Source organism: Sus scrofa, chromosome 9, assembly GCF_000003025.6.
Source record: "Sus scrofa isolate TJ Tabasco breed Duroc chromosome 9, Sscrofa11.1, whole genome shotgun sequence".
Taxonomy (NCBI): domain Eukaryota; kingdom Metazoa; phylum Chordata; class Mammalia; order Artiodactyla; family Suidae; genus Sus; species Sus scrofa.
In genome coordinates this window covers 75,796,882-75,812,625 of record NC_010451.4, presented here as the reverse complement: position 1 = coordinate 75,812,625, position 15,744 = coordinate 75,796,882, and the positions used below count along the sequence as shown (strand labels likewise).

At 40.3% G+C, this 15,744-nt stretch overlaps 1 protein-coding gene across 7 annotated transcripts in view; it reads left to right on the top strand.

Moving 5' to 3' along the window:
* SLC25A13 (solute carrier family 25 member 13) overlaps positions 1–15,744 on the top strand; it is a 199,186-nt gene that overhangs the window by 167,981 nt on the left and 15,461 nt on the right. For all 7 annotated transcript variants that reach the window (XM_003130160.5, XM_021102403.1, XM_005667626.3 and 4 more), the window contains one exon: positions 14,983–15,121. In XM_003130160.5, the coding sequence (XP_003130208.3) occupies positions 14,983–15,121 (139 nt within the window). The remainder of the gene's footprint in view (positions 1–14,982; positions 15,122–15,744) is intronic.

The window sequence follows — 15,744 nt, the reverse complement described above, 5'->3', positions numbered from 1 at the left end:
GTCATTAGCAAGGGTATGAAAGCACAGAAGGGGAATAAGTTGGCAAGTAATGACTGAAGAAGACCAGGATGCTGGGGAAGTCAGATATAAAACATGTAGCTAATTACATGGAAGATGGTTTTCCCAGTTTCATGGGTTTCTAGCAAGCTCTGCCCTGGGCACTGGGGAACCTAAAAGAAATTATAATGCATGGTTTTATAAGGAGTTTACCATTCAGATCCTTGGAATAGAGTATGTGCAGGGAGAAGGGCTGTCAGAGGGTTGTGCACAGAATTCTAAGAGAAAGGGGGCTGACTCAGCAAGGAAGTCTCTCTGGAGGGGAAGTAGCATTAAAAAATGAGTCCTAGTTAACCAGGAAGAAGGAAAGACAAATGTCATGGTCACCTTTGTGTTTGAGGAAGACTAATTCAGCTTCAGTGTGGAGAGTGCCTTATGGGAGAGCAAGACAGAGGCTGGGAGGTCAGCTAGGAAGATACAGGCTGGGGATAGGCAGGGAGGAGGGATGACAGTGACCAAAACTAGCGCTGTGATGGTGAGGATACAGGGTGGGGGCTATATTTCAAGGATGTTTGAGAGTTAGTCTCACAGAGTCTTGGAAAGTGATGAATGATGTAAAGTAAAGGAAGATTAAAAGATAGCTCAGATTTCTGGCTTGAGCATGTGGATGGATGGTGATACTGTAATTTTTTTTTTTTTTTTTTTTTTTTTTGTCTTTTGTCTTTTGTCTTTTTAGGGCTGCACCCACGGTCTACGGAAGTTCCCTGCCAAGGGGTCAAATCGGAGCTACAGCTGCTGGGCTGCGCCGCAGTCACAGCAACGCCAGATCTGAGCTGTGTCTGCGACCTACACCACAGCTCATGGCAATGCCAGATCCTTAATCCACTGAACAAGGCCAGGGATTGAACCCACAACTTCGTGGTTCCTAGTCGGATTCATTTCCACTGTACCACAATGGGAACTCCAATACTGTAAATTTTTTAATTTCCTGATATTTCAGAAGCTACGAGGAGTTCCCCTCGTGGCGCAGTGGTTAACGAATCCGACTAGGAACCATGAGGTTGCGGGTTCAGTCCCTGCCCTTGCTCAGTGGGTTAACGATCCGGCGTTGCCGTGAGCTGTGGTGTAGGTTGCAGACGCGGCTGGGATCCCGCGTTGCTGTGGCTCTGGCTCTGGCTGGTGGCTACAGCTCCGATTCGACCCCTAGCCTGGGAACCTCCATATGCTGTGGGAGCAGCCCAAAGAAATAGCAAAAAGACAAAAAAAAAAAGAAGCTACAAGAAACCTTAAAAGACCCTCTCATGTTGCCATTGTGATTGAGTACTCTGAGCCCAGGAAATAGATTTAGCAAGGGAACTTGGGTAGACAGGGGCATGGCTATTCTCCTGACTCCCCTGTCTGGCATTCTTCTAACCTAGTGGATGTAGGACTGGAGCCTCGTCAGAGGGATGAGGGCTTTAGATGTTCTTTTAAGGAACATTTGCCTGCATGAAGCTGTGAGAGAGGGTGAGATGTCCAAGCTGCTGGGACAACAGTGATGGAACTCAGAAACCACCCACCTTTGGCTGGCAGAAATAAATAAGCATGGGGAGAAAATAGCAGAAGCAGCTTTCAGGTGAAGAACCAGAATGAACCGTATTGTGGGAGCTGGTAGAGAGATGAGACATAAGGGGGGAGGAAGAAGTGAGTGGTATCAAGTGCTGCAGAGACCAAGGGGACTGAATTCCCAGAAAAGGTCTTTGGATGTAAAGACGGAGGCCAATGGTTACCTTTAAGAAATCAATTTAAGTAGAATGACCAAGGTAGAAACCTATAGGAGAAAATATTAGCAGACACAAACCATTCAACCAAAAGATTTAACTGTGAAAGAAAAAGGAAAGCATAGGACAACTGGAAGAAAAAGTGAGATAAAGGGATGAAGTTGGAGGGGGGAGGTTGAGAGATTTATTGTTTCAATTTTGTTAGGAGAATCATGCCCATCTGTAGACAGACAGGAAAAAAAAGTCACCAAAGATCAAAGGATTTGAAGCATCCGAGGATATAGCAACATCACAGATGGTGCTAGGACTTTCAGGAGGGACAAAGGCAGGGTCCAGGCTTAGAGGTGTGTGTGTGTATAGTCATGTGCACACAGGCTTATTAAAGCTAATGTTTAATGAGTGCTTATTCTGTGCTAAGCCCCATGCTTCGAACTGTATATATTTCTTTAAATTTCATTGAAGTATACTTAACTTACAATGTTTTGATAATTTCTTCTGTACAACGAAGTGATTCAGTTGTACACATACGCACATCCTTTCTTTTTCAGATTCTTTTCCCACATTGATTATCACAGAATATCAGGTAGAGTTCTCTGTGCTATATATAGCAGGTCCTGGTTGGCCAACCATTCCATATATAATAGTGTGCATATGCCAGTCCCAAACCCCCAGTTCATCCCTTCTCCCACCTGTCCACTTTGGTAACCATAAATTTGTTTTGAAAGTCTATTGAGTCTGTTTCTATTCTGCAAGTAATTTCATTTGTATCCCTTTTTTTAGATTCCACATGTAAGTGATGTCCTACAATGTTTGTCTTCTCTGTGAGAGCTGTATATGCTTTCCATCATTAAATCCCTAGTATAGCCTATGATGAAGGTCTATTTTTTAGCTCCAAGTTACAGTTGAGGAAAGGAGGGCTTGATGGGTTTAGGTAATGTTCTAAGGTCATATACCTTATAAGGAAATGGGAGGCTGGGTTTCAAACTCAGTGCCATGTCTCTTGGAAGCAGAAGTCATCACATAAAGATATCTTGAACCAGATAAGAGAGAGTATAGGTCAGAAGGGTAATTACAGCAGAAATGGACAGAACATTGTACATCAACTATAATAAAAAATATTTAAAATTTTTTTTAAAAGTTTAAAAAGGAAGTTTAAAGTTTTAAGTTAAAAAGGGAGGATTAAAGACAAGGTTCTACTCTAAGCACAAATACGGAACAGTTGGTAGGTTTGGTGTCATTGCTGAAGCAAGCATGCTAGGAAAGTGGAGATGAAAAGAACTGAGATGACACGAAACAGCATGCATGTGTCATAGCTTAGGCCATGGTAGTTATAGAATCATTTTTCCTAATTGCTTTTAGTGCTCAATGCTTTTTAAAAATGTTAGACAAAATTGGTCAATTTTACTTTGTTTTGTTTTTTAGAATAAGCACATTAGATGTTATATCAGTTCTTTATAGAAGTTAAAATTATTTTATCCATTGTAGGGTAAGAGGGCCCTTCTATTTCCTTAACTCTTATATTAACCTGCCATGTAGAGAGCCGTCTTGCTGCCCAAATGATAGCTATTTGTGTCCATTGAAAGATACCTGTGTGCCTTCTTGATAACTTTGTCAAAAATACCTGCCGTAACATGAGCATTTTGGACATTTTATCATAATAAAAGGCAGAATTTTAGAAATTAAGCCAAGGGTATCAAGTACCTTAAGGAGCCAGGTTTTGTGTCTAACATGGTGTGAACTTGTGTCTGATATTGGAAATGATGTAATAGTGCCCGTATTCTGCTTAGAAGTTTGCATTAAGAGAAAACAAAATGGGGGAAAAAAGACTTAAAAAATCTTTCTGTCCCTGTTTCAGATGCATTATCTGAAAAAAGAGGCAGTGATGGTACCTACATTTGGAAAAGTTAGTAAAAGGATATACCATTGAAAAATATTTTTTTTTGACCAGATCCACAGCATAGGGTCGTTCCCAGGCCAGGGGTCAAATCCAAACTGCAACTGTGACCTATGCCACAGCTGCAACAAAGTCAGATCCCTAACCCACTGCGCCAGGCCAGGGATTGAACCTTGCCGGATCCTTAACCCATTGTGCCACAGTGGGAACTCCCTTTCGTTTTTTTTTAATACTATTCTTATTAAACAGTGCCGGAAGGAATTGAGTGTGCTTGAAGGGGGCTCAGAAGATTCTTTAAAATATTAGAAAGTGGTTAATTTTTTATTCACTCTCCCATTTCTTCACTAAACATTTGTTGAGGGCCAACATTCTCCAAGGTATTGAGTTATGAAGATGAGTATGAAATCGTTGTCTTCAAGGTGATTGGTGTTAAGGGAGGTGAGAGTAAATATAATCACCATATAATTCTAGTGCCATAAACTTCTTTAAAAATTAATTTCAATAGGCAGTATAGTTTTTAAACGAAGAAAATTCAGATATAAATTGGTGTGTAATAATGAAACATTAGTCTCCTAGCTTTATGCTGCGGGTAACGTGTCTTTCTAGAGGTTAACTTTTTTACCAAGTCAGTTTTTGTTTTGTTGTTGCTTGGTTTTTTTGTTGATTTATTTTTGTTTTTTTGCTAATTGCCCCAGGGTTAGTTTCAACAAAGCACTTTTTTTGTTTTAGCTGAACTTTTGGAATATGCCATTCTTTATATTTTAGAAGTATTGAAAACTAATAATCCATTGTTCAGAGTGCTCTGAATGTATTTTCCAGAAGTGATAAATACATTTCTACTAATCTGTCTTTACATTTCTCTGGTTTCTCATTATGACCATGGTTTGTATTTAAAAGATGGCCAACTTGAGAAATGTTCATTGACCATAAAATCAAGGAGATATGCCTTGTGACAGCCAGAGTCGCAGGTGGGGTATGGTCAATTGAGCAAATTAGTTTAAATTTACTTCATAGGATTAGGTCTTATGCCAAATAAAAGATTCGCTCTTAGCCTGATAAAGGTAGAACTCTCCTGTGATTCAGGTATGAAACCACATAGGGGTCCTACTTCAGCTGCCAGTTATTTATTTATTTGTTTATTTTATTTTTTTTTCCCCACTGTACAGCAAGGGGGTCAGGTTATCCTTACATGTATACATTACAATTATATTTTCCCCCACCCTTTCTTCTGTTGCAACATGAGTATCTAGACAAAGTTCTCAATGCTGTTCAGCAGGATCTCCTTGTAAATCTATTCTAAGTTGTGTCTGATAAGCCCAAGCTCCCGATCCCTCCCATTCCCTCCCCCTCCCATCAGGCAGCCACAAGTCTCTTCTCCAAGTCCATGATTTTCTTTTCTGAGGAGATGTTCATTTGTGCTGGATATTAGATTCCAGTTATAAGTGATATCATATGGTATTTGTCTTTGTCTTTCTGGCTCATTTCACTCAGTATGAGATTGTCTAGTTCCATCCATGTTGCTGCAAATAGCATTATGTCATTCTTTTTTATAGCTGAGTAGTATTCCATTGTGTATATATACCACCTCTTCCGAATCCAATCATCTGTCAATGGACATTTGGGTTGTTTCCATGTCCTGCTGCCAGTTATTTAAAGAATACATCACCTATGTCTGTTTTCCCCTCCAGAAGGACAGTGTGCTTTTCATTGATAATAGTAACTACCTTTATATCATCACCTTTTATTAAAGATCTTTGTGCTAAGTATGTACTAGGTACCTGATATTAATCATTGAATTTAAATTTAATTCTTATGTCAGTAGAAATGTTACTTTTTTGGAGAAGAATTTGAGTTACAGATGCTTTTAAGAACTTTTCCCAACATGGGGTAGCTAAGTGGCAGAGAAGTAATCTGAGCCTAGGTCTCTGACTCCACAGCCTTGCTCTTGCAGTCTCCTGCTGTTGATGTGGACTGGCAGAACTCAGTTACAGATCCGTATTTCAGATACCTTTGACTCTTTGAATGCAGTCTCCCTCCTCTCAGAGCAGTCATCCTCTTCAAGAAGAGAGTTGCACATAGAAAGGTGAAAGACAAAGAGAATACCCAGCTCAGCTAGCTGATCAGCCGTAATGGTTGACCTTGCAGAGAAATGGCCTGTACAGCCTTTTCAAATGCATGAATTAGTAAGGAATATTCAAGCCTAATACTGGGTGACGTAAGCAAAACCCTGAAGCTGGCTTTGGCCTGGAAGGCATTTGCCAAACACCTGAACTTGAGCATTAATTTTTGATTTCTCAAGTGACAGCTATATACATACACTGCCCCAAGTACTAAGTCTGAAAGAAGAGGCTGAGACTAAGGGAAGACAAGGCACTCAGGTCACAAAATTGAAGGAGGCCCTTGCACAGCCCTGATAGTGAATGACAGTCCTTCTAGTCTCTGTTCTAGGTACCAATTCTGCCTTATTCAGTTCCTGGTCCTGAAGAAAAATTCCTCCCCGACAAGCTGAAACATTAAAGGGTTTCACTCCCCCCTACCCCATATAAGGGTAAAGTAAAAAAATGCTCCCTCAGAAGCTTAAAAAAATACAAGTGAACTTGTTTACAAAACAGAAGCAGACTCATAAACATGAAAACAAAACTTAGAAAAAAACCACAGGGGAAAGGGGGCAGGGATAAATTAGGACTATGGTAATAATAGATACATACCACTATACATGCAATAGATCAACAACAAGGATCTACTGTAGAGCACACTATTCAATATCTTGCTGTCTTGTAATAACCTATAATGGAAAAGAATTTGAAAAAAGTGTGTGTGTGTGTGTATGTATAACTGAATCGATTTGCAGTACACCTGAAACTAGCATAATACTGCACATCACCTATAGTTCAATTTAAAACTTTTGTTTTAATATTCCCTTCTATCTGGACAGCAGGAAAATTGCTTTGTTTCTGAGTGGAGGGGGAGGGCAAACACCCCCCCCCGCCGCCCCGCCACCTCCAAAAATCAGGAATCCAAGCTTGTCTCACATGGGTTTGCAGACTGAACTTATATTCCCTTGAGTGATATGAAAACTCTCAAGCTGGGAACTTATTTTTAAATAGTCTTGAATTGGTAGTGCCACCAGGTACTGGACAGAAGCACAGATTTTCTCAAGAGGAACCCACTTTCAGCCCAGACATGAAAAAATTTTCCTAGATAATGTTCCAAGGAAAATGAGCAGCCCACAATTGAAAGTCTCAAATCACACAAGGAAACAGGACACTTTAAAAAGAGATGACAAAAATAACCGGCAGCATTTTAAACCTTGAAAGATTTAAAATTTCAAAATTATCATAAGTATAAAATGAATGTCTTTGTTTTAAAAAATTAAAAAGGTGAAATATTTATTATTAAAATTTAAAATTCAACATTACAGAATTCCACCTTTATCAGCAGATTTAACACAGTGAGAATTAGGACAGAGAGACAGAGAGTGAGACACAGGAAAGTATGAGATGGTCTAATGGGTATTTATTTAAAAAGAACAAAAGCAAAACAAAAAAAAAAACAGGAGGAAAGGAAAAATGATGACTGAAAGTTCTACAGAACTGTTGTAAGCTATCAATCCATAGATTCAAGGAGTACAGCAAATCCCAAGTAGGATAAATAGAATCCTGAATAGACACTGAGAGTGAAACTGCTGAACACTAAATCTGAAGAGAAGACCTTAAGTAGTCAGAGAGAAAAATAGACTGTTTTTAAAGGGGGAACATCTGAATTGACTTAGAAACAGGAATAGTACTGGAAGCCAGAAGACATATGAATGCTATCTTCAGTGTGTAGAGGAAAAACCTTTAGAGTTCTATGCCCAGTAAAAATGTCTTCTAGGAACAAGGGTAAAATAAAGATATTTTTCAGCCCAACAAACTCAGAAAGCATATCACTGGTAGACCTTTACTAAAGGAAACTCTAGAATGTACTTTAGGTAGGAGGAAAGTAATTCCAGGTGGTAGTTTGGAGATGGAACAAGGATGAAGGGCAAAGAAAGTGGTAAATATTTAGTTTAAATAACATTGCCTGAATTTAAATGTGTGTGTGTTTGTGTTTGTAATGGTTCTTATAATGCTTAATGTTATCTAAGCTGGAATTAAAATACTTAACAATGCTAAGATGAAGAGGTTGACTATAATTCAAGTCGTCTAATGTGCAAGTTTTGAAAAGGAGGAAGATAAAGATAACAAAGACTATAAAATAAGTATTTATATTAAAATCTCCAGGGTCTAAACCTTGGGACTAGAAAGAGACTGCAACTTGCAAATAGGCAGCAGTGGGAAGAAGTTGAGCGGAAAGAAGGCAAAGAGGGAAAGAAAAGGAAAATTGAAAAGATGGTATGTAGTTTACAGATTAGCTTTGTGAAGAGGGGACAAAGCTTCTTAGAGACTAAAATTCCATGTGCTAAATAAAGCTCTGAGCCACTTACTGGATTTCCAACCCATCTAAATGCTGGGCATCGTTGATGGCAAAGCAGCATGTTGTAGAACAGTAGAGAATTAGAATCGACGCATGAGTGGCCTTACCTACTAAAAAAGCCTGGAGTGCCCAAGATGCTTTTGTTAGAATTGCAATGAAATTAAAGAGACACCTCAAAGTCCCTGGACTAAAGAAAGCCAGTAATAGGCATTGATATTTTTTATTCAAATTGAAGTAATTTCAGTGTCACTGATATGGAGTCTCCAATTACTGGCTGGTTGATTTGGTTTTAATACCGATGACACAAGAAAAACAGGCCTTGGCACCCATGATATTTCTCATCAAGACACTGAAGTGCACCCTGTTCAAATCCCAGGGTCGTGGGCCTAACTGTCCCTTGACTGGGCAGGAGAGGTGTTGCCAGGCTGTGTATACAAGGGTTAACTTGCTCAGGAGAAACCAAGAGGAATGTTAAGGGATCAAGACATGACATGCTGCCCATTGTTTGTAGCTCCAGGATCCAAATATACAATTCTACATGCCAAATAAATTCTAAAGCTGCAAGGTAGGAAAAGAGGGGTGGCTCTGACTACAGGTGCCAGAAGCATTAAATAACCTTCCCAGACAAGGTGCAGCACTGTTGTCTTGAATGCTACAGGGTCCCCCAGTCTGGCATTTTCCCTCCTGCTAGACAATGTAAATTCACTGCAGGAGTCTCTGTTAAGCCTCCGTCTCCCAGACCTGCTGGCTCCGGGTGCCCAGCCCTGACACAGAGGTGCCTTTGTGAGTGTAATTACCTTCCCCTGTATTAGAAATAGGCTGTTCAGAGCTGTATTTGCAGGTATAGCTAGAACAAGCAGGAATTAGCATGTGAACAGACCTGCCCTGGCCCTGACTTCTTTATCAGCCACCATCCTTCAGAACTGTTTTTTCCTCTCAGATTGGTGGGGCAGGTGTGATAGCATCCAAGAAGTAGAGCTTTAAAAGAAGGAAAAAACACAGAGATAGCAGCATATGTATGTAAGATACCAGTCCTTTGGTGTTAGATCTTTTGACAATTTCATGCTAGACAGATCTGCCAGAGTAAACTTGGGTGGATGATTCTAGCAACTTAAGAGTTGATTAAAGCTCCTTTGGGCTTTCAACATAGTGTCCACATCAAAAAAGGGGGGGGGGGCATGAGAAGCAAAGGAAGTAATTCCTTGGCCATGGTGATACTTTGGCCAGCATTCCTAAGCCTATTTAATTGTCCTGTGTCCATCATGAACTATGAACTTGAAGTGAGGCCTACCCTTAAAGAAGTTTCCCTCGAGACTTTGGAGGGAGATGGGATTAGAATGGAGTCAGAATTGATAATTAAACTAGATCTGAGTTTTCATTCTGATTTTTTTCACGTATGAGTCTCTCCTGAGAGGTCTTGTAGTGTTCTCTCTGTTGTTAGTAGGACTTTTAGTAAAAAGGAAACAACAACAACAACAAAACAATAATTTTCCCTCTTTGAAGAAAGTGTTTTAATGAAGAGTAAGAGATTAGATGATTGCATTTTTCATTTATTAATTTCCCCCAGGTGACTTTACTGTGTGCGTAAAGGAAATTCACAGGTAACCAGAGAACATCTGAAGGCAGGACTTCCTAGAGCAGGGAAATGTGGGGATTTTTTTATGGGGAGGAACATTTAAAGATTTATCTTAGGTGGTACACACTTGGTCATTTATTAATTTTTTAATGGTCAAAGTCATTATTTTCGTGTTGCTGACGCAGACACTTGGGCAGCATGGAATGTTTCCCTTTATTAAAAAGCTGCCTGTTCAGAATGGCTGATCACTTAGTAAAAATTGTACGTGGGGCAAGTAGAAATCAAGTCAAACAGGTTTCTGTTTTGATGTAGGACTGGTGAATGGGTGTTCACCACAGAGTGAAGGATTTATCAAGGAATCCGGGAAACATTCCCACTGTTGGAACTTTAAAAGCCTTCTTCACATCCTGCCTCCCTTTTCATTGTGCTGGAGCAACAGGTCAGGTATGGCCTGAGGCTGCCTTACAAATTGGCACCTGCCTTTTCGCCTGAGACCCGAAGGAAGTGGCTGGGAAAGAAGACCAGCGAAATTTAATAAGTCTGTGCCTTTTTCTCTAACCTTGTGCAAAGTTAGCCTTGCTTGGAAATTGGGCTTTGATACCTGGGGTGTGAGAGAGGCCAGGGCTGCCTCATGACTCAGAGGAATTGATGCCCCAGATACCTGAGCAGGTGCTGGCCTGGGAGGATACAGGCGCTGGGAAAAGACAGGGTCACAGACCTCCTGTCCCCACCATCCCTCACACTTGTTTTGGAGTTGATACTTTACATGGGACTTTAATAATTATTTCCTCATTTACTCCTAAACCCCTGTCCTCCTCCCTGCCCTGAAGAGGGTAACCTTTGGCCTTTTGGCAGTCGAGAAAGGTTTGGAGCTTAATTTCCCCCCATGCTCTTTACACTACACAGTGATAGAGGGAATGGTACCTTTCTTAGTTACCAGGGGTTCTTCATACCTCAATCAGTGGAAACGAAGTTTTTTAATTTTTTTTCTTTTTGTGGCTGCACCTGCAACATATGGAAGTTCCTGGACTAGGAGTCAAATCAGAGCTGCAACTGCTGGCCTATGCCACAGCCACAACTACGCTTGATTTGAGCCACATCTGTGACCCATGCTGCAGCTTGCAGGAAGGTCAGATCCTTAACCACTGAACAAGGCCGAGGATCAAACCTGCATCCTTACGGAGATGTTAGGTCCTTAACACACTGAGCCACAAGGGGAACTTTCATGTTTTTAAAATGTTTTAACTAGCTGGCAAGACTGTGCTGCCTCTGTGGACCAGGGATGGTGGCCATTCCACAAGATAGCTTTCTTCCTTCACTTTTCCTCTTCTTCCTTTTTCTCAGATAATCGGAAACCTGAGATGTCTTAGAGTCCCAGCTTTGCTCCAGCACACAGACATTATTTGACCACATTGTCTGATCGCTGAGACAGCATTTTCCCAACCATCTTTCCTTTAGTGTTTCACATTGTGGCTCCTCCTATTCCTTGGATGTATGCTTTTTTATTTGTTTGCTTGTTCATTTGTGTTTTGGTGAAGTCGTTTTTCTTGTACTCATCTGGAACGGTTTTCTAACATCCCTTAAAGCACATCAAACCTCTTATTAGGCTCTTGTTCTTACACTGATAGATAATTTATTGTCATGATTTCAGCAAAGTGGGGGGAGTCCCTTCTTGGGAAAACCCAGCTGCTGCTTCACTTGACCTTGCTCTTGTCACATGGATGTTTCCAATTTCAGATCATGTTTTCCCTTGGTCTTCTGATTATATTGAATACAAACAATGTAAGAGGTGTTAATGGCTTTCTCCTCCCCATCCCCCCGCCTTTTTTTTTTTTCTATTCTAGTATAAAATTATCTTCTACTTCTTTCTAATCTCTGTTGTATCCACAATAAATTATATGTTTTTGTTTGAAATGCTAAGAGCTTCATGTTGGCTTCTGATATACTTTTCCAAGAAATGAGTTCCTTTTGCTTGCAGAAACCTAACAGTGTATCCCAAAGCCTCTCATTTCTCTCTTTATTTAGTTGGGCTGTTTTCTGTGGGAGCTGGCAATGCCAAATCAGTGTCACCAGGAACATGTCTTAGGCCCGAACTAACAGCCAAAGATTTTAATGTTTTCTGAATTAAATCAGACAGTAGTTTCTGGCTCCTAGTCACTTATGCGCTGAAAGAGGCAACACTGACACAGGCAGATAACCGAGCATGAAGAGAACGCAGAACAGCATTGAGAAAGTGTAGACAGTGTGGAGCCCTGTGGAATCTACTCCTTGTCTATCTTCTTTCTTGGAAAGGGTGGTGGTTTGGGTTTAAATGAATAAAGAGGAGGCATTTAAGAGGCTGCTGGTCCTAGCTTAGCAATCATCAAAGAAGATGCAGAGTGATAAGTACCTCAAAAGATCAGATGAATGGGCCATTGAGTAGCTTTACCTAAGAGGAATCAGGCTGACCCGGAGAGGAAGATGGGAAAGTGAAGTCATGACAAAGTTTGGATAAGGGTCAAGATATCGAACCTAATCCGTAGGACAGCCAGAACTGTGATGGAACAACATATAGAAATGAAATGTAGGCAGTATAGCTGAGGAAAGGAAATGTTAGACCCTATAGCCCCTTCACTCCCCCCCCCCTGCCCTCCAGCCAAGAGAAAACCAAAAACCACAGAGCATGACTTTAAGGAGAAGGAAAGGCACAACTGAACCACAGAAGCATGATCCTAACTGTGGAATGGTGTTGATATTACTGTTGAAGTTGCTGTTCCAAACAGATTGCAGTGTTTATCTCTTGCTGTTGAAAATGAAGGGCAGTTTACATTTGCAATACTTTTCTATATTATCTGTGGTAAGCACTTAATATTTTATAATCAGGGGTGCATTTTAAAGGAAAAAATATTACCAGCAAAAAAAAAATTGAGCAGAGTATATAAAGTTCTGTAAGATGCAAAGATTTGGGAGAGGAGGTCAGCAGTAAAAACTGATAGATTTAGGGAGTTCTTGTTGTGGTGGAGCGAAACAAATCCAACTAGTAACCATGATGTTATAGGTTCGATCCCTGGTCTCACTCAGTGGGTTAAGGATCTGTCATTACTGTGAGCTGTGGTGTAGTTCGCACACATGGCTCGGATCCTGAGTCGATGTGGCTGTGGCATAGGATGGTAGCTACAGCTCTGATTTGATCCCTAGCCTGGGAACCTCCATGTGTCACGGGCGTGGCCCTAAAAAGCAAAAAACAAATAAAACCTGATAGATTTAGTAAAAAAATTTGTGCAAAGAGGAATTATATCAACCTAAATAATTACTCCAAAGTGATTTGTTTAGGAAGTCAGTAATATGGCAGTGTTTTTCACTGTATTGAGGGAGCCAGACATGAAGAAGATTTAACTGATCTTAATTTGAGTTGGTTGTCTGATATTCAAATATCACCTGAACAAAGTCTGCATGTGGGCAGATATCGAGCAGAACGTACAGGAAGGCTTGGAGCCAAAATAAGGAAAAGGAAGTGAAAATAGACCAACAAATGGATGATAGTGCTACCCTCACATAGTAACTCCCTGAATTGTAATTAAAAAAAAAAAAAAACAAACAATCATTAGGAAAGGATTGGGTGCTATGTGGATATTGGTGTTACACTGTACTTTTTCCCCTTGAAAAAGCTGGAGGAGGTGGAAAAAACTCTAGAATCCTGAGTTTTGGACCTGTCCCTGGCACTGCCTGCAAAGAGGTCCCTTGAGCAAGGCAACAGCATGGCCTTTAATAAAAGTGCAATTGATAGATTAATTATCCTGGGCATCAGTTTGCACATGTATAAAATGAGGAATTTGGATGTGGTGGATTTTGTGGTTCTTCTTTTCAGTTAGGCATTTAACAGTTTGGAGGTTAAAGAAGTGTGGGCTGATTGACAGTATGTGATGAAGATCGGTCCTTTTTTTTTTTTCTTTTTGTTTAAAGTATCTGTACTTGAAGTGGACAGAGGCAGCTTAACACATTCACGTCCATAGATGAGTTGATTGAGGAATAGCCAATGTGACAATCCAGATTCCAAGCATTTGTTCTGGTTGGAAGGACGGGCCAAATTAGGATGAAGTTTAATAGGATTAAACATAAAGCCCTGCTTATGTTACCTGTTTAAGACAACTAATTAAGTTACAATAGACCTAGGTTAATAGCAGTTCACGTGAAAAAGACTAAGGGTTTGATCACCCACAAGCTTGGGGTGCTTCAGGAGTGTCATGGGGGTGTCAGAGAGCAAAGGCTGCAGCAACAAATGCGTAGTGTTAAGGAACTTTGACAGACTGGAGCCCAGCATCGGGCAAATACCCAAGACCTGACCTCAATAAATGTCATCGGGCTTGGCTAGATCTGTGGAATCTGGATGGATTCATTATTTTCTTTGAGGAATCTCTAAATTTGGTAAAACTTTTTAGGTACTAGAAATCTGGGAAAGAAATACTATTAAATCATTAAGTGTTGGGCAAAGGGGGAGCGGGGCTTCCTTCCCATTTAGCCTACCTAAAATGTGATATATGTGTGTGGTTTTCATTATAATTTTATATCATCTCTCTGGGCATGCATCAGTTTTCAAGGCCTCCCTATAGCATTATTTTGGCACCAGAAATTATTTGGTGAAGCCTTTGCCTTAATTGCTAATTGTGCTACACACGGCTCTTAAATGTATAGGAATTATCACAAACATTTTGAGGCTTTAGTACAGGCATTTATCAGTAAACCCTAGGGAGTAGGGTATGTATATGAATAAATTAGGGGATCCATGAACCCCTTGAAATGGTATATAATTTTTTACATATGTATAATTTTTTCTCTCTAGTCCAACATTTTCATCAGAATCTCAAATAATACAAAAAATAAACCCCTTTTCCCCACCACCCCTATAATTTGTCTGCTTCCTAATGTGTAAACAAAGAGGCATCTTGGTTGTTGCTACCCATCTTGGGAAAACAGATCCTCCTTGCTATGCCAGTGACCTGCCATCAGTTCAGGATTTAAAAGGATGCTGCAGGCAGAGTTCCGAAAACGTTTTCATCCACATCCCATTAGAATAAACAAGCATTCTCCCCTCTCCCTTATACCACACAATAAAATGTTTTACTTTTAAAACAAAATTCTGATTTATTCCTTGTAGAATTTGGGTTTTTTTTTTTTTTTTTTTTTCTGTTCCCCTTTCAACTTGTAAGTACAAATTTGGTCTTCTCCAGGAATATTTTGTCCCGAGGTAAGTTCCAAAGAAGCTTGATCTTCTCAATGGGATATGTGTTTCATGTGGTTTTTCTTCCTTTTCAAATGCACAGGGTGCCAAAGCATGCTTTCTGCGAGACATTCCTTTCTCGGCCATCTACTTCCCATGCTATGCTCATGTGAAGGCTTCCCTTGCAAGCGAAGATGGGCAGATTAGCCCTGGAAGCCTGCTCTTAGCTGGCGCCATAGCGGGTGAGTATTCCCAAAGCTGTGTTCCCACCCAGGCCACTGCACTGGAATTTTTGCTTATAGCTCTTGCCAGGGTACATATGAGATGGCTGTAGATTGCTTTGAAGAGCTACTGAAAAGAAAAGGAAAGAAATTAATCTCACTTCTGGCAGTTTAGACTCTTAGACAAGCTTAATTTCTTATCTCCAAAAAAAGAAAAAAGCTCATTAGACATTAGTGCACTTTGTAGTATTGTTGGATTCTAATTCAAGGTCCATGTTGTTCCATGGTTTCACTTCATAGTGTAAGAAAGAACTGTTCAGTCAGAGGTTTTTAAAAATGTTAATACCTGGGCCTTGAAGGTGTCTCACCAAAATAGTACGTGAAAGCTTGTCCAGAATTTAAGCAGTTGTCATCATTGAGAGAAAAGAAATGCAGTAGAACCAGCAGTAGCTTGGGTCTATTAGATACTGTTTCCTGCTGGCTGTGTGAGGTTATAAGATTGCAGTGTGTGTATATATCGAATCCCGGAGAGAAGTGACTGGTGTCTTTTCTTCAGCACTACAGTGAAAATATCCATAGGAGAAACTAGATGCTGAGGTTGGCTTCTGCATTCCTAATGTAAATCCCTAGAGGAAATTTGATTA